The sequence below is a fragment of the Lepidochelys kempii genome, chromosome 4, assembly GCF_965140265.1.
Source record: "Lepidochelys kempii isolate rLepKem1 chromosome 4, rLepKem1.hap2, whole genome shotgun sequence".
NCBI classification, from domain to species: Eukaryota; Metazoa; Chordata; order Testudines; family Cheloniidae; genus Lepidochelys; species Lepidochelys kempii.
The window spans coordinates 24,243,774-24,269,572 of NC_133259.1; the positions used below are offsets into that span (position 1 = coordinate 24,243,774).

Here is a 25,799-nt window from a genome sequence, read left to right on the forward strand (position 1 = left end):
GAGCCATTTCTTTCTGAGAGGAGCTGGTCATGTGGTCAGCATCCAGTGTTTAGAGGTACTTAACTTCTAATTACTCAATAGTTAGGACAAAATGGGGATACTTGACATCCCTTATATGCCCATTCATAAAGAGTGGTCCAGATTCCAATACCCAGTCTTGGCCGGTCAAGTCTGCCCTGCACTGAACACAAGTTAGTGGCAATTAGTGATGTGTTTGATTGCAGTGCATTGTGCCTTCGTGATGGCAGTTTCACAGATGTAGTGACTGGCTCCCCAGAAAATGGACAGTTCTTTTTACCACGAGGCACAAGTACTCAGTAGTCCACGCAGCCGGGCAATTCTGGACCAGCTGCCATTGCTGAACTGGAGCGATCAGTAATCTATGGTAGGGATTTTAGTTTCTCCTGCATAAAATTATAACTGGACAGCTGAAGCAAACCTATTAACAGAATATTCACAAGGATATTAGTGTGAGAGTGAGTGTCAGAGTGAGAGTGAGAGAGAGAAAGAGAGAGAGGAAATGGCCTTACAAAATGATTTACCGGACAGTCCTAATCAATATATGAATAGTTTGGGGCCTGGCTACATGAAACCACCTCTCTCTCTATGCAGTACATCCACTCTTGTGACCAGTGGATGTGTTTGAGCTGGAGTCCCTCCCCATTGTTTTAAAAGGGAAGGTACAGCTGGCAGGCTGTTCTTCATGAATGCCTTTTGACTTCGGAACTTGTTTCCCTCTGGGTCTGTCACAGCCCAGGTACATTAAGCTTCTGGGCATGCTGCCTCACCCATGTATTTCCTCAGATGTGCAGGGAGGGATTATAGGGACTTTTGACTGTTAATTGGTAGGTAAATATTACTGGAAGCCCACCGTATTGGGTTAGAGCTGATGGATATATTTGTTCCTGTTTGTTTTAATTATTTTTAAAGTGCCCCTAGCAATAGATATGTACTTCTTCACCTACAAACTGAAATTAATATGTGAATTAAATTATATATGTCTAACAGACTTAGGAGCACATGTGGAAAGCACAGTGTAAAGTAACCTGAGAACAAATTGGCCTCTAAACTAGAAGAGCCTGAACTTCAGGTCTATAGCACTATAGACTAGATTTTGAGCAGAGCTCAGCAAACCACAATCAGGCCAGATTTTGTTTTTCTCCAGAACAGCTCAGCACCCATTTAGGCCCCTAAATGAAACACATTCAATTTTCAAAAGCATTCAGCATCCAGTAAGAAGAATAGGGATCACCAGAGGCTAAGGGGTTTTGGAAATCTAACCATTTCATTTGGTATCTAAATAGGAATGCAGTTGTGTTTTTTGTTTGTTTCTTTTAAATCTGGTCCTGGTTGCAGGTGCTGAGAACTTAAGAAGCTGGCCCTGAATGTGGTGAAAATTTGGTATTCTACCAGATTTGAATATCCACCCCAGCCCACTTCTCTTAATAGCCCATCACACTGAAGCTGGATTAACTGAAAATTTTGGTTAACTGGAGTCCTGCTATCCAGCTAAATAACAGCGTAGCCGTTTTCCAAGTTGTAAACATAACTTAGTTTTTTTTCCCCCTTTACTAACTTGTGCTGTTCCTGAAAACCTTCTAAGAAAGAAATATGAAAAAGACACACTTAATGTCCTGGTTTCCTTTGCCATGTAATCTCTGTTAGGCAAACTATTCAATCACCTGCAGAAAATTAGTATTCTGCTGTCTTGATTCAGCATTGCACGGTCTGCAGTACACTGGAACTGGAACAACTGATTTGTTTTCTAATTAATTTGTCCTTTTTATGTACGATAACAAAAGTGAGTCTTTCTGTCTTGAAGTTGGGTTGTTTGGATTTTTGGGCGGATCTATATGAAAGGAAAAGGTCAAGGATGCTGAATCCCACTTCACACAGGGAAGTTCCGAGGTCTAAGGAAGGAAGTGGTCACAGTCTTCTGATTTGTTGTTAAAGAAGACCAGGACTTTTGGGAAAGGATATGTGAAATAGCTGAGTTAAACCTGAATGGAAAAAAAAATGCTGTTTGAGCTAAACACAGAAAAGGCAGATTCCAAGCAGCGACCTTGTTTTTTCTGCCGAAAAGAACAGATAGAAGGTATTGCTTAAAACCACCAAACCACCACCACTTTTGAAATCTCACTCGGTACCTCTGAAGCTGATATGTGCAGTACTTACCTGAACTGGGAATAATCAGGTGACCCCCAAGGGAGTTGAAGGTGCCAAAAGCAGTGCATGATGGGTCTGTTTGCCGAGCAAGACTCTGGTTCTTCACATTCAGGGTCTCGTTTTCCAGCAGAGACTGAGTTACCTGTGGGGATAACTTGGATGAGAAGTCAGACAGGTCGTCCTGGGGAGTGACTGCACTCGAGGTACTATAGACCTTGATCTTCAGGTTGGGCAGTGGATCAAGGATTGGAGAGTTGGTCATTGGGATTTTATCAGAGACATCATGCAAGGCGTAGACAGGACCTCTGTACATGGCTGCAGCAGATGTGAGGTCTGGTGGCACTGCCAGGAGATCTGTGTTAGAAATGAGAAAAAACAACACAGTGTTACCCACGGCTGTATCCCCATCGCTGAGGACTTCCTTCTGCGTGAAGATTTAGTGGTTCCATTCTATTCGTGTCTTCATACTGAAGGGAATGATGAGCAAAGCCCTAACGGACTGACATTCTTCTCCTTTTGTATCCATCCACACATCTCCAGGGGTTTACATAGGCCCTATAGCTACAGAATCTAATTGCTGCACAAACCTGAAGTGCAACCCTACTCCAAGGATTTTTAACATGTATTCTTTTCCAGTCTGCACTCTGACTTCAAATATGACACGCCAGGCCTTAGTACAAAAGACTCACTATGACAAAACCAGTTGTATTAATTAATGGTCCTTCCATAAATGCTAAGTATGAGAATCATTAACCTATTTATTCAACTAGTCCAAAGACAGAATGATAGAAAGAAGAGATAGAAAAGACCGATGGGGTCATCTTCCTCGTCACCCACAGCCAATGCAGGATTGTCACCAGTGGTATGTTGTACAGTGCCTTCTGCAGCTTAGCTTTAAACAAATCCTTGGCAAAGGAAGTGCTGCTCCTGCTAATGTTCCATTTTTACAACTCTACTAGCCGGTTTTACTTTTTTCTTGATGTAACTTTAATACACAAAGAATGACATCAAAAGCCAGAAGTTTCAGCCCAAATAATGTGTAGCTTCCAAGAGCCAGTCTTGGCTTTGTGTGTGTTCATTTTCTGTCCGATGATGTCTGCAAATAATTATGCTATTATTAACTGGTGACAGACATTTTGACCATTATATTATGTTTTCCACCCACTGAACCTTGCGCCTTGTTTACACAGAGCAATGTTTCATCTCTGAGTAGTAAATACCTCTCACACCTCTCTCCATGCAGTCAGAGAGGTCACAGTAAATATGATTATCAGACAGTAAAATGGGAAATATAATGTGATGGAATTACTTTAATAGAGTATTATTCTAAGACATGGTAGAGTGAATCCTGTTTCTGTTGTAGCCAATGATGTATTTGTCACTGACTTATATACAAACCCTTATTTCTTCGTGTCTCTGTGTGTCTCTCTCACTCTTTTTCTCCTGAAGTTTATACTCCTCTGTTTCATGCTCTAGAGTAGGTCTGAAAAATCCCAGCGTAAGTTTTTAGCACTTGACTATAAGAAACAAATGAGCATAACCTTTCTTTTTTCTATGAAGGGACAACTAGCATCTAGCAAATATAATTCATACAACCCTGAAGACCATTTCCTTACGGCATCTGCCTGAATTGATCTACGTGAAATGAAATGACAACTAACCTTGTCTTGCAGCCTTGATGTTAACGGGTTGGAATCCGCCATTTAGTGCTGAGGAGTCTATAATATCTGACTCAAAGTCACGGTGGTTCTTCCGGTACACAAACAGTGCCACAATCACTGAAATAGCCAGGCACACGATTACAGCTATCACAATGCCAACGTAGAGAGCTACGTCATCTGAGTCAGGAGCAGCTGGAGGGACAAAAGGATGAAACATTGTTCAGCGGTATCTGGTCACAGGAATTTCCAATAATATACATCCATATCACTATCATTTCCTTCAGACATTTGTTACCTTTTTTATAGCTTAACTGAAAATCCACCTCCAAAGCTGTATAACAGGGCTGTTCCCTTTCAGTGGAAAAATTATCCTAGATTTTTCTTAGCTATTTTCTCATGCTTTATATAGCTATCTATCTAGTAACTAGGCAGCATAACAAACCATTTATAACTAGACTTATAAAGCAAATTTAGCTAAAGGGGCTATAACACCATAGCAATTCCTGGTGAAAAATTCAATGTTAATTTAGTGGTACATTGGATAACAAAAAGGTTTTTTACTTCATGTCTTACTTTAAAAATAAAAGGCCACTTTTTGTGGACACGCCTGACATGTCCTGATAATGTGTGTGTACTGAGTTAGAATATTCTTCTAAGTGTAATATTCCAAGTCATTAGTTTCTTTCCAGAGCATGTCCTACCTCTCCCTACACCCCATTTGAGACAAAAATCCTGCAAAAACAGAGCAAAACAAATGCTGAGATCTCATTAGTGGAAAGAGACAAACGCTTGGACAAATGCTGAAGCAAGCACCATTTACTGAAAGCAAAATTCAACGAGGAATACCATAATTTACAAAAGGCAGCCAAATTCACTGTAGGTCTCCTTTGGGAACAAGGCCTGACCATGAGATTTTTGCTATCTGTTTCTACCATAACTTTGGAGCTAATCCCAGGGTAATACCTAGCACCACTTTCTACCAGATATGTTTCCAAAAGGCCTGAATACATGATCAAAAATTGATGTATTGTGTGTGTCGCGAAATATTCCACTGTTAGAGGAAGCATACAGAGCGAAGAAACTGCAAACAGATCAAATCTTTCTCGTGCACTATTTTGGTTTAATATAGAGCATGTGAAAGAATTTTTTTGTTCTCTGCTTTCCCAAGGTGTAAGCCAGTCTCCCTTGCAGGTGAGATATGGCAGATGTTGAAAGGGACTCATTAAACTATCTGCTCTTAGCTATTATGTATTCTTAAAATCTCCATTGTTCAAAATGCAACCCACTTTTGTCCATCAACAGGTTCTCAGGAAGCAGAATTCTGAGTTCCAGCCTGAAGATGCTATATCTCCTCCATATTCTCTCTCTCTTTTTAACCAAACATTTATAATAATTTCATATTTGACAGTTTCCTACTCCTCCTTAGATATGAATAGGCTTCTCCCTTTCATTTCTGGCTTTCAAGCACCAGTTAATCCCCTTTCCTTTATCCATCTATTAATGACGACAGTCATCATGCCACACGAGCCGATTGCAATGTTGTTGTAGTCGTGTCAGTCCTAGGATATGAGAGAGACAAGGTGGGTGAGGTAATATCTTCTGTTGGACCATTGTCTGTTGGTGGAAGAGACAAGCTTTCAAGCTAAATAGACTTGAAGTCTGAAGAAGAATTCTGTGTATCTGGAAACCTTGTCTCTTCCACCCACAAAAGTTGGTCCAATAAAAGATATGAACTCACCGACTTTATTTCTCTCACGTGAGTCTATTGGCAATTATAACACTGCCACTCCTTCCCTCCCAGTAAGCAAGCAGGATGCAACTCACGCTGTACATTAGGCCCCTCTTTCCCGATGCACATGTATCGGGGCTACAAGTAAACCTTGAACCAAATAACAGCATCTCATCAGTAACCAGAAACATAAAATCAAACATTAAACTTACAAGAAAATCCATATTCATTCTGGGTTCTCTGTTCAGTTGAAATAGGATAAATGAAACCTTAAAAAGAAAGAAATTAAACAAAAATGGGAACAAAATTAAATTAATGAAGGGAACCAAAAAAAGGAAAGCATGAAAAATGGTTTAATTAAAAAAAAAAAAAAAAAAAAAAAGGAAAAGAAATCCATGGTACTTTACAATTCTGATTCAGCACAGAATTATGATTTTGTATCTCCTGTCTGCTCCAGAGCCTCACTAAGAATTAATAAGTAGGCAGATTGAATTTCAGAGCCAAAATCGGTCTCGAGTCACTAACTTTGGAGTGCTTAAAGTCTTTCTTTTATTGAGCATAAACTCTAATGGATCTAATTTATTTCAGACATCAAGCATCATTAGCATATGGAAAGTCTTTTTTCCCTACCCTTGCCATATGGTTTAATTCCCAGGACATTTTCAGTCAGGCTCTAAACAGTTTTTTTATTTAATTATAGTGGCTTGCTGTTGGTCTAATAGAGCTAAAGGAGACTTGTCGTCATTGGTCAGAGGTTAAATACCCATTTGCTGGGCAAAGCCCATACAGAAAACCCTCTTTCTGGATTTCCTTGGAATTATTTTATCCTGTCTCTAATAGGAATCCAATAGGAATTCCACAGGGTGCAAGCAAATTGAACTGGAAACTGAATGTGTTCGATTTGAAATCATTATAAAATCAATAGAGGACCTGGGGTCAGAAAGTTAGTTATTTTAAATCTTTGAAGGCATAGTGTAATATTGATAAAATCGTAACATAATTCAGTTTTATTCCAAAACAGATCAACAGTAACAGTATCTCTTTCTTTCTTTTATTCCCTTTCCAGCTCCTACAATAATATAGGAGCACTTTTTCTCTTCCAGTTGCTCTAGCTGGTTTGCGTCATAACCCTATGAAGTAGGCATTTATTTTATTCCCTTTTTACCAGTGCAGAAAATGCGTCAGAGGGTCCAAGACTGCTCCCGTGGAAGTCAATCATGTCTGGAGAGGTAAATGACATGCCCCAGGCAACAGAGGGAATCATTGTCAGAGCTGAAGTGAGAACTCCGGAGGGCCTGACTCCCTTTCCTGTGCTCAGGCTGTGACACTTTTAAAGCCATACTATAAAAATACCAAGTGTTTATGAAAGCTAACTACCTGTCCCATAACGATGTAATTAACTGAAACACTAGAGGCAAGCAGAGGTATTCTTTATGACAGAAGCGCTTTGCTGCAGCGCCATGGGACAGCATTATGCTTTACTTCCCAGCAATGATTCCAGGCTTGTGCTTACTTTTATAAATATTACATTCCTCACGCATTTGTATGATTCCTTGAGGCAGGTTTGCCTGTTTGCATTTTTAACATGCGTGCTTGATCTTTAGTAATAATTGTTTCTCTCCCGTACTAGTGAACTCAGAACACTGGAGTTTAGGACATGAAAAGAATGTAAGGAGAGAAGAGAGAAAAGGTGGGTGAGTTAATATCTTGTATTGAACCAACTTCTGTTGGTGAGAGAGACAAACTTTTGAGCTTCCAAAGAGCTCTTCTTAAGGAGAGAAGTCAGGCAAGCAACTGCTGAAAGTCTGGGGCAGTGAGAGCACAGTTAGTCAGTCCCTGGTTGGGAAACCATCAGTTCATGCTCGTGTTTGAAGCTGCACCAGTGTCACCATGCAATATGCAAATTTCAGGGATTTGGTGGAAACCTGAAGACATCTTGGTCTATTGTGGGGAGGTGATACAGAACTGAATTTGCTCTCAATGACACTGGTGTAACATCAGTGGAATTGCTCGGGATTTATTAAACTCAGTGAGAGAAGAATTCGGTCTTAGATGTCCTCCCTGCTGGAGACAAAGATGCCTTCTGGAATCCAGCCAATAGATGGAGCTATAACAGGAAAATTCCCTGAAAGCCAAAAAAATGATGTCGCATTAAAGGGGAACTGAGCAGCTGTTTTTCGTTTTGTTTTAACCTGGCAAGTTTTGAGTTCAGGGTCCTGTGTTACCCTTACTATGGTTGATGAGATATAGTAACTACCACGCAAAAGAGATCAAATAGCTGCAGAACTTGCACTATTCTAGGTGTTCCTGATAGCATCATCTGTGGTTGGGGAAACAGCAACCTGAATTCATGTCTTCGTGGGTAAGTAAGCACAGAGATGATTTTAAATATTCTGGGTCAAATTTATCCTGATGTGACTACACCATAGATTTCTATTTGTTAAAAATATGTATTTGCAACTTCTAACTCTATATACACTCTGCTACTGATTAATTTAAAACAGTAGAACTTTTATGAAAAGGCAGCTACATAATACTGGCATCCTCTTATCCAGAAGATCTGCTTTATGGGAGTATTGAAAGTCCTATCTATTTACTTAAATGGAAAAAATAAAGCTTTACTACTTGCTAGGCCTGCTAGCCTTTCAAAGCCAATACAGCGAAGACAAAGCAGCTGGATTCTATTCCCTCCTGTGCATCAGCGACTGAACTGGTTACTACATTCCAATCAGCTGCATCTGTGCAAACCCACATTGGCTTGCACAGGTGCCAGTGAAGGCATAATTTAGGCCTGCAGAATTTTCATTCTTGTTTATGACGTTTATTCCAGGCTTGACTTTCAGAGTGCAGGTTGAATTTTGCAGAACAATTGAGCATAACTGGTTTGGAAATCGTTGAGAGATAATAAGCATGGAGCCCTCCCGTGCCATTTTTACAGAGTCACAATTCAAAGTAAAACTGCACTTTTAAACAGCTTTAAAAAAAAAGAGCTTTTCCTTTCACTTTTAAAAAAGGGAGAGAATTCAAATGGCAGAGACAAGCAGAAGGCTCGAGGACACACTCTGATGACGGTGGCAGTGGGGGATATCAGATTATTGCCACCCTCCCAGAATGACAACATGGGTATCTCTTTAGACTGTTGGTTTTCATGTTGGCCCATCTGATCCCACTCTCAGACAACGAGCAAGGACATTCTCTTCAGATAATGAGGCAAACCCGCTGAGATTAGTACCTGTGATAATGAAAAATGGCTTCCCTCCCATCTTCAGAGAGAGTGCTATGCAAAATGATATCCCCCTTCCCCCAACCGGTTGTATCAGTAGTGCTGTTTGCCAAGTACCTAAGGGACTTCTACTGGCATTATGAAAATTGTAAATGAGGGGAACTAAGAAAGGTGCTGTTAACAGGCTTTGACTCTCCTGCTGGTGCTGCTGACTCATGCATTGAACAGCTGGTTTCACAGTCAATAACTTGCTTTGAGGAAAGTAACTTAAGCCTCTTCACATGGCTTGTTATAAAATGTAACATTTCCAAAGGTTCTCTTGGTGCTTTGTTGTTTACCTCTTGTGTGCGTTACTGCTGGAAGAATAAAAATATGAATAATTGTACTTTACACTTACATAGGGCCTTCCATCTGAAGATCTCAGATGCTTTGCAAAGTGAGGTATTTATTATTCCCATTTTACATACAGAAAATAGTAACACAGAGAGATTAATTGACTAGCCCAAAGTCACACACGGTGAGTCAGTTAGAGGCCATGTCTACACACTGAAATTGCACTAATGCAACTAAATTCATTTCTAAATTGATTTAATTAAATTGGTGCAACTCCCCTGAGTTTGCAGCCTGCTCCACCCCCAGTTTTTGTACCAGTAGATCTATTTTAGTGGAAGTGATGAAGGGTGAGCTTTTTTTTTTTTTTTAAACCTGAAACAGTTATAAAGGTGCCTTATACCATAATAATTTATTTCCTTTCCCCTACAGGAATAGCAATACTGATATAAACATCCTTTATACTGATATAATCCACTAGGGGGTTGTACTGGTCTAGTTAACTTTTGTGCGTAGAAAGACCTTTGACTGCCTTATATCCACTGAGACTAATTAAATTTCAATATCAGTCATTCTGAAACCGATGTAAGGGGTTGTTCAGATTTAACTAAATAGATTTAGAAACTGATTTAATTAAATCAGTGCAATTGGTAATGTAGATATGCTCCAAAAGTCAGAAATAGAACCCAAGTATCCTGACTCCCTTTCTCCTGCTTTGACCTCCAGGAAGTAGATTCATGCCAAAGTAATAGGTAAATGACACCAAGGTGTAACTAAGTTGACAAAATTTCTGGACGTGTGGTACCCTGGCAGCCTGACTTTGTGGGAAGGTAGTAGAATTAATAAGCAGAGAGAGAATTTCTCTTCATGTGGCAAAAAGTCCCCTAAAATAATTTACCTGCAGAGGAGAAGAAAAGTCCACTCCATGCAAAAGATACTTTGGCTTTTTAAAAATTAATTATTAATTACTATTATTATTAAGAGATGGGTTATTTGGGGAATGGAAACATTCATCAGTCTGAAAGCTAATTATGCAAAAAGTTATGACACTCGTCCTTTTTCAAAATTTCCAGAGATGTCCATAGTAGCCAACCTAGCATTTCTGAATTTTTGGTCTACACTAATCATTACTGGGATGTGGACTTATATACTACTACATCATGTTACATCCTTTGTCAGGTCAAGATTAAACTACTGCAGTCTACATGGAGCTATAGTTTAAGACCATTTGGAAACTACAGCTGGTGCAAAACTCAGCAGCCCACTTGCTAAATAGATATCTCTTTGCAAGCATATTAACTTTTGCTCTATTATTAAATATTAATTAATTATTATTATTATTTATTTGCATTGCAGTACCATCTGGGAGCCCCCGTCATGGGTCAGGACCCCACTGTGCCAGTCTCTGTACAAACACAAAACAAAAAGAGGGCCCTCTGCCCTAACGTATGCTGTATGAACTGCACTAGCTGTCTACTGGTTCAGGGATTGATTCTGAGCTGTAGATTTTTATCTATGCCACCCGAAAACTACTTGAGACATTACCTATCTAGGAGACGGCCTCTCTCCCCATGGTATAAAACAAGTAAGACTGCTGGGAGCACCTTTGGAACTTTCTTCACTGTTTGGTCCATAATAGAATTTTTAACCTCCAGGGAATATTGCAAGGCCCATCTTTTCTCCCTTCCCCGCAGGGAGTTGGGTGAGGCTGGGGAGTGGTTGGGGGAGCACTCCTTGGTGATTTTGTTAATGGGTCTTATTAAATATTTGTTATATTTATGCTGCTGCCAGGATAATTCTGTCTGCAGGTAATTGCTAGGGTCCCTTTTTTTATGAGATGTATTTTAAGAGTTCTCATGGTCACCCAGAGCTTATGATTGGCACTTTTAATTTGTATAGCACAAACTTGAATAAATCAAGTATCCAAGATCTATCTGTTCACTTTAATGCACTCTATCTGAATCTGTCATGAGCCATCTTTAAACTGCAGATGCTCTGTACTTTACCTTACACACAAGGCTTCAGATGTAACCAGTGGTCATAAAGTTATGCCGTCCATTTAAAAATCCAGCCACACTGTCTGTCTCCAATGCCCTCATGTGGCAGTGAACTCAACAGATGGATTTATAAGTTGATGTAACAGTATTTCCTTTTCTGGACTCCAGAGTTACTGCCCTTTAATCTCATCAAGGGTGGAGAAGAGAAATGTGAGCATTTAATCCCTGCTCTTTCTTTCTCTGCTTTGACACAGTAATGCAGAATTGTAAATGGAGGAGTAATATGTCATTACTGATAGGTCAATGCATTCTGAATCATGAAGGTGTGATGGACACATTTTCAAACCAAGGTACTTAAACACAACAACTGAAGTCCAAATATGGTCACTCAAATCAGCACTTAAGTAATAAAAAATGGGCATGTAGGCAGGGGTGAAAGTAAGTCAAGTGACTTACCTGTACTCTGGGGCCAGCTCTGGCCCCCAGAAGGGGCAGGACCTAGGGCAGAAGGGATGGGGTTGAGGGGGTCAGAGCCAGCCCCAGCCCACCCTGTAAGGTAAGTGCCCCCCGCACCGGGGTAGCAGCAGCAGCCCGGGGCTCCGGGGGCTATTTAAAGGGCCCAGGGCTCCCCTCTTCTACTGCCCTGGCCCTTTAAATAGCCACCGGAAGCGGTGGGGCTCCAGTGGCTATTTAAAGGGCCCGGGTGGTAGAAGCAGGGGAGCCCTAGGCTCTATAAATAGCTGCCAAATCCCTGCAGCTGCTACCCCAGGGCTCCAGCAGCAGGGCTCTGGAGGCAATTTAAATTGGCCCCTGGGGAAGCCAGGCTGCCCCAGTACGGTGCACCGGCTCTTGCTGGTACGCTGTACCGGGGCATGCCGACTTACTTTCACCTCTGCATGTAGATACATAACTTCCAATTTCAGTGTCTAAGGGCAGGATTTGATATTCTCTTAAGGCACCCACATATGAAAATTGGTTCCAATCTTTGAATACTACTCAGTAAAGCATGTATTATGTGGTTTCTCATAGGAATGCATATAGTATAGTAGGCTATTGCCCACTATAAAGGTTGCTTTCAGCTTTCATTCAAATCTCCTTGTCCAGTGTGTCTCAATTTTTGAGGGGCTGACATTTTCTGCACTTGGTCTCAGCCCAGAAAATTCCTTTGAAAAGTTGGAGGAAATTCAGATTCAGAATCAGTGTTTTCTTTCCTTTGACTTCAGTGGCATCTGAATCAGGCCCTTGGGTTTTTGGTGTGTGGCATTGTTGGTGTTGGAGTGACATATATTTACCCTTATTTTAAAGATGTTTCAGTTAAGGATACCCTGCTACTTCCAAGCTCAGCAAGCTCAACAGTAGTATCTTCCTTCCTTCCTTTAAAGTGACACTGTCAACCAAAATTATCAGCGCCAATTTATATTTTGTAAAATCTTAAACCCATAGGAATGCTTCCATCAACATTTTTTTTTAAATTCCAATGGGAAGAGCTGTCAAAACACTATAAACACAGCCCTGCAGTAATCGCAATCCCACTACCGTAGGATTGAACCCAGACCACTAATGCTGTTTCTGCCCCATATGCCAATCTAAACCTTCATTGACTGTGGCGAGTTTGTTCGTTAATGCAAACATGAGGTGACAGACCAAGTCTAGTGCTCAAAGACTAGGAGCCTGCAAAAGCTGAAGGTGCCCCAACAGCGTTAACTCAGCCACACTGCACACGTGCATGCACGCGTGGTCTGAATGCAGGTCTACTTTCCTGGTTAAATATAAGTGGTAATATAGTACTGTTGGATATTAATGGATACAATTAAATGTGCAAAGTGGTTGAATTAATACTGACGCAGCAGCATGAACACTTGAAATTTCCTTCCTTTAAGTGCTGCATGTATCACCCAAGCGTATCCAGCCAACACAATTCTCTGCTGGAGTAATGCCAGCAGCTCTTCTACCAAGGGAGGGTTGGCCCATGATCTCAGTCTTCCTCTAAAAGGGGGACTCTGAATTGCGTGGTCATGCAAGCAACGTACTCACGGAAGATGTGGGTATTTTCTTTCCTTTTTCAGATTTTGTATTTTATTTTCTGTTATGGTAAAGCAGAAAAGTAAAATATTCTCCTAAAATCAGTAATTAATCTGCAATTATATATACAAATTAAAATAAGCTATTAAAAAGAATTCTTAGAAACTTAAACACTACTACATCAAGCTTTAACCTTTCTCTATGAAATCAAAGGCGTGATGAGAGCTGTAATATACCTACACAGAAACAAACTGTTGCTTTGTTTTCTCCGTTTTTCTTTTTGGCCTTTATCTGTTTGCTTTAGTAGAAAGGGTACTGAATGAAAGCATTAGAAAAGGGATTGGTGTCCCTGCTATAAATTGGCTGGAAAGCCATGGTTAAGGTTGCACATACATTAATGTTTGACACTAAAACACATCCTGTATTACGAAATAAAATACAGGAGCAATAAACTCTCAGGGTCACATTTCTGCAGCTAGGGATCCTGCAGTGCAAAGCTGCACTGTCCTAGCAGGGTCCCTTGAGGCTTTATGCAGTACAGCCATTGCAGGGTCATATAGCCAGTGTGGCACCTTGCAACTGTCTGCAAAGTGTGCTCCTTCCCTCATGCACTGAGGCGGGGAAGAAGAGGGGCCATGGCATACCTGCATCTAAGGTTGTTCAAAAAATGGTATGATGTTAAGCTGTATTTGAAAAATGGTACGAGACCAAGTAATAAAAGACTGTGGGCCACTTTCTTGGGTGTGCCAGGACTCTGCCCAGTACACTTCAGAGGGATGGTGGACAAAGGTGGATTTTTGTCCTCTTGATCCTGGGGGGCAATCTGGCTGCAATGGCTCTATTAGGCCCTCTGACCATTATGCCAGTTAGAGCTAGCGTAATCCAGCTATGCTCCTTTGCAGTCCAGCACACACCCATCATTTCCCCTTCGTCAGGGTGGGGAGAAAACAGGAGGGAGTATTGTATACCAGCACAGAGATTCTCCCACATTATGAGACTCCTCAGCTTCCCCCTTTAGGGCTTGTCTCCATCTCTCTGTAACACTAGAGTGACCATGGAGACATTAGTGGAGATAAACATCTGGCTCTGCACATGCACAAGAGGGCAGAGTTAAGGATATGAGGGCATCTTTAAAAGTAATAATATATTCTGACTTTGAGTGCTCTCTTAATGCTCTCCTAACATAGGTTTCCTATGGAATAAATAATACCTATAGTAAGAATAATCTGCAGCTTCTCTTACAATAGCAGTTCATAAACTTTTCCCTTCCCTGCTGCTTCCCAGCAGCAATAGCACATAAACGGATGATGTGATCTCTACAAGGGCATCATATTCTTTTTGTGGTGAAAAAAAGTCTCTAGAGTTCCTAAAAGCCAACCATAAGAAATATGTCCAGGCTCTTTCTATTACTAAGACACTTGCTGTTATATAGAAAGCCTTTTATGTCTGCACTAATGATGTCAAAGGTCAGATGTGACATCAGACATCCGAGAGATAGTTCATCTTCCTCTGAAGGACTAATTATTGACAAGTTTTGGGGTGAGCCAACAGCATGGGGTTTGAGGTTTCATGAATTTCTCCTACTACTTACTCATTTGTTGACTCTGGCTTTAACTGTGAGTGTCTCTCCCCTTGGTGGTGAAGGGAAGATTATGATACTCCATAGTTATGGCTGCAACTGTGTTTTCATTATAAATTAGATTTCTGACCCTTCATTAAAATCCTTAGAAAGGTCCTATCACTTTTAAGTACACACATCACATGTAGGTGTGGGGAAGTGGGTGGAAGGGAAGAATAACTTTTTGCTAAAATTTGCTGTGAATTAGCCGAGGCAATTCTGACATTTAGGAGATTAATAGGTAAGTGGTTTGCCCTTTTGGCTAATTCTTATTACATATTTTGGGGGTCATATCTCAAAATCCCAAAGGCCTAGACACTTTAAATTGGGTTTGCAGAGCACAGACACACGTGCCTAGGATTGCAATCATTTGAGTTTTCATATGAAACTGACAATTCTTGGAGTTTGCTTTGCTTTGCCACTATAGTGTGGTCAGGAGCTGAAGTGGTGAAGGGGAGTGTCCAAGCAGAGATGAGTGGCAGATGGCTCGGCAAAAGAAATGAAATTTGAAGAGGGATTTGAAAGAGGAGAATGAGATGCTCGTCCTTGCTGGAGAAGAGGCTTTTCCTGGCACAGGAGGAGGATATTCAGGCAGCTGTTTGGCAACATGCACCCGACTAAACAGCTCTATAAACACAGAATAATTCTTTTATTCTAGTTTTCTTACTTCCTACTCCAAGAGCTCCAATGACTTCAGAATTAGTGGCTGAACATTATGTTTATTTGAGATTTCTTAAATTACTCAACTACAAACTGCTTCCTCCAGTACAAGAGTTCACTGAATTATGTCCCTTCGGTCTTGCTGCTGTGGTTTAATCTTTGGGTTGAGCATGGGGCTGGGAATCAATAGACTGGAATGACTCTGACACTGACTTGCTGTTTGACCCATGGCAAGTCATGTAACCTTTCTGTGCCTTGCTAAGCCAAGTGAAGTGGGAATAGTGATACTTACCTATCTCTGTAAGGGGCTTTGAAATCTATGGTTGAACTAAGCACTATGTATTATCATTATGTTGTTATTAGGGCTCTACCAAATTCACAGCCATGAAAAACGTGTCATGGACCATGAAATCTGGTCTCTTGTGTGCTTTTACCCTATACTATACAGATTTCATGGGGGAGAGACCAGCATTTCTCAAATTGGGGGTCCTGACCCAAAAGGGAGTTAGGGGGACTGTGGTATTGCCACCCTTTCTTCTGCGCTGCCTTCAGAGCTGGGCAGCTGGAAAGTGGCGGCTGCTGACTGAGGGCCCAGCTCTGCAGGCAGCAGCACACAAGTAAGGGTGGCAATACCATACCGTGCCATCCTTCCTTCTGCCCTGCTGCTGGCAGCGGCTCTGCCTTCAGAGCTGGGATCCCGGCCAACAGCTGCTGCTCTCCAGCTGCCCAGCTCTGAAGGCAGCGCCGCCGCCAGCAGCAGCACAGAAGGAAGGACAGTAGAACTGCAACCCCCACATACAATAACCCTGCGACCTCCTCCCACAACTCCTTTTTGTGTCAGGACCCCTACAATTCAACACCATGAAATTTCAGATTAAAATCGCTGAAATCATGACATTTATGATTTTTAAAATCCTATGACCATGAAATTGACCAAAATGGACTGTGAACTTGGTAGGGCCCTAGTTATGCTGTTTCTCTACCTGGGTCTGCATCAACAAGACATCTATTATCAGTTTACATATCTCTTTCTTCATCTAAGTGGAGAGGATCTTTTATTATTAGATATCATCATTATTAGGCAGGGGGTGTGAGGGAAGAATAAAGGAGAAAAGAAGAGAAGAGATACGGAATTTACAATGATTAAAAATATATATAGGAACAGTGTTTGGGATTTCTTTCATATATGCATGCTTCTATGCTGAATATTAACTGATGTTTTCAATGCAGTCCAAAGGCTTTAGAAAGAATATCTTCTCTTAAAATTAATGGAGAGGTATAGTGCTCTAGTAGATGAGGCACAGAATTGGGAATCAGGAGTCCTGGGTCCTATCCCCAGCTCTGCCACTGGCCAGCTGTGGGACCTTGGGCAAGTCACTTCATGTCTCTGTTTCCCCTTTTGCCTTTTGTCTATTGAGATCATAAGCTGTTCAAGGCAGGGATTGTTTCTCACTAGGTGTTTGTACAGAGCCTAGCACAGAGGAACGATGTTCTGAATTGGAACCTTTTTGCATTAATGTAATACAAACAATAGTAAGAAGATGTGTCCAAACTCAGAGTGCTTTGAAAAACTCACCCATTGTTTATTAGCAGGTTAAACAAACAGAATTGTAGATCTGGATGAATTTTATATCAAATAACAAATAGAAATCCTCCCCCCAGGAATGGATTGGAAGAAAAGGATGAGAGGATACTGTAAATTAAAGCAACTCCTCCTGAAAGAGCTCAGCAAGCCTGGCAAGGTGGATATATTAGGATGCGGAGAGACTGAACATATTAAAAGTTGTTTCTCACCCCACATGCTTTTAATAAAGGATTTCCTTTCATTCTTTTACACACACACACTAGCTTCTGTTGTGAGCTCCCTTGAGACAACTTTGCTTCCCTTCTTGATTCTGAAAAACATTCCCTTACTCTTCACACACTGAACTGCTCAGAAGTTCTCTAGGTTCTCATCAGGTTACTCTGGGCTACAATTCTTCACAGTACCCCTCCTTTTAAAACAAACCAAAAAGGGAAACAAATGCTTATTTCGTCAGAAGATTCTGGGGTATTACATTGAACAAGCAGCACGTGTGCGGAATATGTATGTTCCAGCAAGAAACTGCTGCAACAGAAAGCACAGCAGACATTAATACTAGGTTAACCTTTCTTCCTTCTCAAGAAGCAACTTACGTAATAGATGCCTGGCAGGATAACGTGGACAAATGTGACGTGTTAACCTTCTAATACATAAAGATGACAAATAATATACTCCTCTGAAACTGACATTACTATTATTAAAACAATGAATAACACGGAATATTTTGGATGTCAGTAGAGCCTTGCAGGCAAGGATCTCAAAGCATTGTGATATTTAACCTACTCTCTATGCTTCAAATAGGAAATGTTGCAAATGTGGTGGTAAATAATTTAACTACTGTGGGTGGTGCCAGTTTTTATTACACACACAATATATGATGTTGCTGAGGGCTTATTAATGCCATTACAATAAATTATAAAATTATTGTAAAGACTCCAGCTAGGAGATACAGTATATTTGGAGGCTTACAGTAGGAACAGTTGTCCTAAATTTTCACTGCAGTTACTTTTCTTTTTCAATCTGCCTCCTGTCTCTCTGCAGGCATGCTAGTTTAATACTTATTCATTCTTTCATGTTAAGGGAAAAATACTAGCTACTGAATAGGACTGTGTGTGTACACTAGCAAGATCATTAGTCTGAATAAACATGACAGTGCAGTTGCACCAGAAACGCCACGGTTAGCGGTAAGCAGAAACTACAGATTTGGGTGTAAAATACTGTAATTACAAGGGATGGGGAAGGCTCCACACTTTTCATCCCCACACAGAAATCGATAGCGGTACTGACTGCTGCTCTGTGTTGGAGTAGGGGCAGTCTGATGAAAGCGCTTATTGATTTGCTCAAGTGATGTTAGTGTAGTGAATAATAGACTGGAAGAGAAAGGGCTTGTAAATTAGACTGATTCAATCCAATATTTCTTGGGATATCTCTTTTATATATATATATTTTTTACAAGTGAGTTTCTGTCAAAGGAATGGGTTAGTCGCTCCTGCTATGAGAAGCTATTTAATAGTTCTTAGATCTTCACGTTACTATATTTAATTGATAAACCATCAGTTTTTGATGAAGACCGATTCTGGGAAGGAAGGGAGAAACTGCTCTAATGGGTAGAATCTGCATACCATGCAATTAAGCAGCCAACCAAGTAGAAATGAGAAAAGGATCCAAGCACACAGAGGGCTTGATCTTGGGTCCCTTGGCTCTTATCCATGTGTGCACAAGGGAAAGCTGCTGCGAATTCTTTGAAAGTTGTGACCCGGATTCAAAGGCCTCCGAGTTATGAAAAATTCTAATTCCAACTCAATCCAGCTGAAAATCTAATAATTCGTAATGAATTTCAGTGTGTTCCAGGAACGAAAAGGGTCCTGTGTTCCTCCCTAGCTCAGCACACAGATGTACTATGAGTTCATCTGGAGGAACCCAACCCCACAGAGAAGTAAAAATAAAAGTGTTCTGAATGGATTTACATAAATTGAGAAAGAGAAAGAATAGCAGGCACAGAGCTATAAAGTATGGCAAATCAATCTATTCAGCGGTGATAGATCATGGAGCAAGATTGTAAGTTTTACAGGTATATGAACCCCATAAGTATAAAGACATTACCATTAAATTCCAACTCTGAGGGACAATCTCAACCCCTGGAGCTAAGGAGATCAATATGCAACTGTATATTTTTCATTTCCTCCCACCCTCCATATACATATAAAAATGCAGAGTGGGATTCACATTAGCATCACCCTCTCTCCTTTTGAAGATCTGTGCTTTACTCCCAGCAGTCACTTTCACAAATAAAATGCAATATACCATCTACATAAAAATGGGATCCCTACAGGGCTTTTATTCTCCAGCAGCATTATAAATTTGTTTTCATGAGATTTCTGCTTAAATGACTCTGCTTATGCATATACCCAAAGATGACACACACCTGTCTAAATATAATCTGGTAATAAAGAGGTCTTTAGAGTGGAGGTGGTTTCTTTTCTTGCTAATTTACCATAATGGCTCATCCACACCACTGGAGCTAAGGATACATTAGCTTCCCTGCTACAAACCCATATTTTCAGGATGTAATATAACTTTACTTTAGCATGACTTTTTTTTACTTTTAGAGAAAAGTTCAGCTTCTCTCTTCCCTCCCCCACAAAAATAAAAATGAAAAAATTACAGCTGGTTTCGTGCAGCTGTCACTCAAAGCATCAAAACTCAAATGAAAGATGTGGCCATGTGGATGAGTTAGTTTTTGGTTAACCTGGAAAACTGAAGGAAAATTCGTGTTTTGAGATTGGATAGCTCAGGGTTTCAATGCAGAACCTTCTACGTCTCGGTCACTTGTTCAAATCTAGCCCTGTTTGGTAGTGACTGAAAATCATTGCATACTAGCTAATGGCATTTCTGTGGCCTATTTGAACATAAAACTGTGAACATACAACCACTATACAGATACAACTGAAGCGCCTTGGGTGACGGAGAGCTGCAGCCAGGTGGAGAACTGGAAAGCAGTATAGTACAATGCAGAGAAGTGGAAGACGACAAATTTTGGCAAAGGCCATTGGAACCAACCACTGTTTTTATGAAAAGTTCAGTGGATCTTTAATGGACCAACAGTGCAGATAGGACCTCCATTTTTAATGTATCATCTGAAAGACTCAATGTGATGGTTCAGTTCCTTGGTGTCAAATTCACAAAAAAAAACCCAACAACATAACCCTGGACAATAATTGGGAACCTCTTGGCAGTCATAGTGGAGTAGCCAACACCAGGATGGTCCTGAAGACTGAACTCTCCTCTGAGTTTTAGAGGCTGAGGCACACTGGCAGGTCAGTGTGTTGAAACTTGTGCTGTTGCCGGTGCTGTACCTGTTCTGTGAACAGACACTTCAGTCTCCAGCGCTATCAGTCTGGCACTAAATTCATTTAAATATAAAAAAGGAACAAGGTAATGTACCGAGAACCAATTTTGTGTGTGCAAATGAACAGTGCCAAAGGCCTACGGTCTGCTTTACCAGATTGATTTTTTTAAGATGTTGGTTTTGAACTATAAAAGCTCTATCAGTCCAGAGACCCATTTATCCGTGAGACTCTCTCTCCCTGTGACCATCAGAGACACTGGGCTGGAGCCTCATTGGTATCAGAGAGAGAGAGAGGGGTCAACAGGCAGGGTATTCTCTGGTAGGTCACCAAGCCTTTTCAACTCAGTTCTCCTTATGGTCCGAAACTGCCCAGTTTGTTCACCTTCACGGAGAGTTGCAACACCAATCTTAACTTCCTGGCCCATAAGAAGATGGGCCTAGCAATGATGATGATATGGGACACTGGTGGGGCTGTGTGGGGAGGTCAATTCATTTTGTTCTATTTATGTTCCTGGGAGTTTGTTTGATCCGGGGTAACAGGTGTGTCATTTGATTAATACACTGGATTTTTTAAAAGACTAGTCCAGGGCACCCAGAGCATTGGATGGGTGCTTGTTTATGGCAGAGCTGTAAATATCCAAATGAATAACTAAACAATAGGCTCTCTCTTCAAGTGATACTGTCCTGGATATAGAATCCTAAATCTACACTACACAAAGGGGCAAATCCTGCCTCCTCTTGTGTGGATGGGAAGGGCCCTGGATTCAGAGAGACTGATACACTCCTACAGCACACCTTTATGACATAGACCCTCAGCTTCCACATTGCTGCATATAAGGGTGAGGAGTGGTAGCTTTAGAGAGAGCTCTAGATCCAAGCTACTGTATCCACTAGCCGTTTCCCCCAAAGAGAGAGGGTACAAGAGTTGCAGAGACTACTGCATCCCTGTGGACTAAGAGGGAAGAGTATTTTGCTCAAACCTCAGAGGAGATGCCCTGCAGCAAGTCTGTTTACATGATCTTGGCACAAGAAACAGCATTTTCCCATAAAAGAGTTAATTTATTCTGCAGGTGTCTCTAGCTCGTGTGTAATTATATCTACTGTAGACTAGATTACCCCTGGCATCTGTGTGGGTGCACAGTTGGGGAAGAACAATGGAAGGAGCCTTCTTCCCTCCCGCAAGCACTCTACATGTGGGCCAAGGACAATCTAAGTCCTTGCAGTTGGGAGAGGTCAGAGGCTGCTCCCTCCTGGCCCCTGGGAGGGTGTAAAATTACTTCACCGAAAGCCATAAGAGGACATAGAGTGGAGAACTGGGAAATATCTGTGTTGTTTTTTTATGTATATGGTGCATTATAACATTTATAGGGGGCTACTTGATATGGAGTTAGATCAGAAGAGGTTGTTAGAGGGACCAAGCAGGAAAGGCAAAACAATAACACAGATAAAAGTCCTTGAGGAAACAATGGGGAAGATGTTAACTGGATTATACCCCTGATCAGGCTCCAATCAAGCTAGAATGGTTTACTCTTCCCAAGGCTAAATCTAGGATTAAAAAAGGGTACAAAACCATTATAGGACCCTAGGCCAAGAAAAGGGTGGGGAATTGATTTTGTTGAGAGAGGTTGCTCAGTGAATGCCAGTGAGCACCAACAGGGATGCAAGCAGACACCCATACTGTCAGTGAGTCAGGGTCTGCAGCTAGCAGGCTGTAGCTTGGCCCCCAAGAGAACAGAGGATATCAAGGCTAAGTCATATCTACCTAGGGCCCTGAGGGGAATGCCAAGTGTAGGTAAGACCTTGTGCCTACAGGTCTCTCTGTTGTTTTAAATCCATTTCTCTGAGTGCTGTGAACTTTTTGGCAAAAAAAAAAAAAAATCATCCTTTGTCATGAAAAAGCTGCTTCTGTGTCACTACATAATATTACTGTCCACCAACTCCTGAAGGAAAGTCTTACAGGTGCTATGCCCATCAAGCCTGCAAGGTGTCAACTTTACCAACCAGATGGGCATAACCTGGCACAACCACTCAGACAGTGGAAGGAACACAAGGTCCCATCCCAAAGAGAAGTGGAGTACAGGCCTGTCACTTGAAAGTGGTGCACTTGGGGGCTGGAAAAGGGTCTTAGAAAAGGTAGGGACCATTACATTGGTCATGGCTCCACCTCCATACAAAACTGGCACAGACTGCTGAGAGGACTAGGCTGCACCATTTGTTCCAGGGAGCTGACAGGGGATTTGCCTCAGACACACAATTCCTCCCTAAGCTTGTTGTAGGTGGTGAGGCTTTGTTCCCAGTTCAGACAATGCCTACATGGCACAATTTTGCAGCACCAACATGGGTTATTTTGGTCATCTTATGCCATATCACTTAAATGTAGCTTTCTTCCCTATGTTGTTTTGGTGGAGGGTATTTCATTTGGATACTCTCCAGCTTCTGCTTATAAGAGATTTTTATGGCAGGAGAACATTCAAGCTTTAATTTTTTTTTTAATGGCTATATATTTTCCAAACTCCAAAGTCAATACAACACATTAATATACTTCCACTTACTCTGCATACACAGCCCATCTGTGCAGTTCTTGGACTGCAGAACGAGACCTTCACAATCTTTCCCACCGTTCTTCGGTGCTGGAGCTGTGCATTCCCTCCTGCGCCAATGGGTACACTCTGTTCCACAGGTAGACCACTTACTCCATGCTGTCCATCTACCATCCACTGTGAGAAAAAAGCGACATGACTTAGGAAGGTCAGAAAGAGAGAGATGCAAATATAGAGAGAAGCACAGAAAATGGTTGCTTTTAAAAGACCTTTGTGAATTTAGCCCTTGTGAAAGGTGCCAGACTGACAGAACTAGGGCCCGAAATCTTTACAGCATAGCTCATAGAAATAAAAGCTTCCCCACACAGCCCTGCTAATTTGCCTCAAGTTAGCCCTAGAAGGACTAACTGTAAGGGGAATGAGGTAGTTCAGTCTCCAAGGTCTTAGATATACATGTTTGGATTGCCAGCCAGGGTAATACTTAGTGCTAACTATAGTGGTGATTTTTGTGATTTTGACATCTCTTCAGTCCACTTGGGCCACCAAGTGCCCATTAGAAACTTACATCTTTCAGTTAATGCTTGTCTGGGCTGGATCCCAACTGCTTATTGAGATGTTTAAGGCTTTCTATCCCAGTAACAAGCCACTGAGTCACAAAGAACTGACTTCAGGAAAAGAGTCAGTCAGCAGTTGTCTTGTGGAATTTATAGCTTTGGTAGAAGAACTAATTCTGGATTGAAATGTGTCCCCAGGTACTCGTTCCTTCTCTTTTCTCCTCTCCTTTTCGAAATGGAAACAAAAGGAGGTTTCTCCATGGCTAAATTGTCTAAGAAGAAAAAAAGCCCAAAGCCCAGAAATGTATGCGTTTTGGCACTTATATACAACAAAAGATTAAATTTGGCAAGAAATTATTCTGTGTTATGAGATCATCACTTTTCATATTCAGAGACATAACTAAAGCCACCCAAATATTTCATTTGAAAAAGGAGCTACTAGGCATAATCCGCAAAACTGTCAAGAATATGTACTCTGCACATGCAGTTTATTACCTGTGCTACAATTTGTATTTATAAGCTAGTTGGTCATATATTTAAACGGACTGTGAAAATAAAAATCATGGCCAAGATTTTAAAATAACGAGTGCCTGAAGGTAGGCTCCCACATCCACATTTAGGTACCTACATTAATGGACTAAAATGGGATTTTGCCAAATGCTCAATATTAATCTGACCCTGCTCCCACTGAAGTCAATACGATAACTCCCATTGATTTCAATGGGAGAAGAGTTAGGCCAATGCTGGGGCCCAAAAGTACTGACTTTAATAGCTGGATCTACTAAATATTTGGACTAAAGAGGCTCAGCTAAGCGTCCAGAATTTGAAATGAACTTCCATTTCTCTGAGTTTCACCCATCACTAAGAGCCAGATTTTGATGCCCCTTACCCGTGCTGATTCCAACAGTAGTGCCATTGATTTCAATGCATAGGAAAGTCCAACTCAACACGAGTGAGGGATAGCAGAGTTTGTCCTTCTAAAAGCCACCCAGAGCCCTTAAGCAGTGTTGAATTAAATGATAAAGTGTACATTTCATGTTTCAATTTTCTGGCTTTTGATGCATTTTAAAATTATTTTAATGTGTGAATGCACGGATATTTTTGGCATGAATGTTCTTGTCTTTGTTGACAGGCAGATGCTTAGGTCAAGTTTAACATCCATAATCCAGATGTTTCAAATGCTCTGCTCATCTTTACAGTGTAAACTGAGAAACTGGTATGCACAGAAACGGATGTTACAAATCTGTTTGGTCAAAATAATGTTCTGTACTTAAATCGAGTTTATTTCCACAGCGTTCAACAGATCAAAAGCTTTAGCTCTTAAGATTTGAAGCTGTAAATGTTACTCAAATCCCCCGAATTACAGGGACTGAGATGATGGTGCAAGCTTTGTGAAATAGTGGGATTTAATCCACTGCGGTTTGATCTACTCTGTGCACAATGTTTTATCTACTTATGTAACACAATTTAGTATTCATTCACTGAAATGCTGGATTTACCAGTAAAATAAAAGGAGTGTTTGTGATTAATAGTTACTTCCTAAAATACTTGATGTTGGAAAAAACTAGATAATCACATCTTGGGCTGTGGGTCTTTCATACTGTACCTGGACACAGAGTGGTGCAAGTTATTTTTTGGACACTTTGGCCCTCACAGAAGGCACCACCATTGAGTGGGGCAGGGTTGGTGCAGGTCCTTGTACGCTTCTGATAGCCTCTTCCACAGCGACCGTTACACACTGACCATTCAGTCCAGGTAGACCAGCCGCCATTGACTGAAAGGTGACAGGTGACAAAGAGCATTCAATAAACACAAACCCCCCTTTTTTAGCCACTGTCTTTGTCAAAGTCCAAGAAATACCATTGAATGAAAAGTCCTTTCAGTTTCCAGTACTACGGCTACTGTGGATTTAAAATGGCCCTCCTCTTCATATAGACCCAATGAGCATTCATATAGCTTCATATAGCAGCAATGAGCATTGATTTATCTTTCTATAATTGCAATCACTGTAAGATCAAACCGTGCATCTTGAACTTTGTAAGCCAAAATATATGCATCCTGAAAGCTGCATACTATTCCACAGCAAGATAATACAGAGAGGATAGTGACTGTATGATAACTAGCATTCAGATGTATCCGTCATCTATGCTCCTCTCTTTTCCGATGTGGTCTATCAGAAATTTAACACGTTACTTTCCTCTCTTCACAGCAATGGTTCACTGAATGCTAAGACAAGGGTATCCCTCGTTCAGCAGCCCCGATGAGAGCCTTGCCGACAGAAGATGAAGAGTCCATATGACAGGTACTCAGCCTGTTGGGCTGCTCAGAATGAACTCACCAGTTATACTGTTCACCCATGATTTTAGGA

General features: G+C 41.1%; 1 protein-coding gene across 24 annotated transcripts in view; it reads right to left on the minus strand.

Annotated features, from left to right (window-relative positions):
* UNC5C (unc-5 netrin receptor C) overlaps positions 1-25,799 on the minus strand; it is a 398,952-nt gene that overhangs the window by 92,262 nt on the left and 280,891 nt on the right. For 22 of the 24 annotated variants that reach the window (XR_012158488.1, XR_012158469.1, XR_012158478.1 and 19 more), the window contains 5 exons: positions 25,038-25,205; positions 22,890-23,054; positions 5,769-5,825; positions 3,828-4,019; positions 2,176-2,520 (listed from right to left, as the gene is read on the minus strand). Coding sequence is in view for 1 of the 24 variants with exons in the window: in XM_073340726.1 (XP_073196827.1) it covers positions 2,176-2,520; positions 3,828-4,019; positions 5,769-5,825; positions 22,890-23,054; positions 25,038-25,205 (927 nt within the window). In the remaining 23 variants the exon portion in view is untranslated. Of the gene's footprint in view, positions 1-2,175; positions 2,521-3,827; positions 4,020-5,768; positions 5,826-9,117; positions 9,136-22,889; positions 23,055-25,037; positions 25,206-25,799 lie in introns of all 24 variants that reach the window. The other 2 variants (XR_012158486.1, XR_012158487.1) reach the window with 2 other exon arrangements.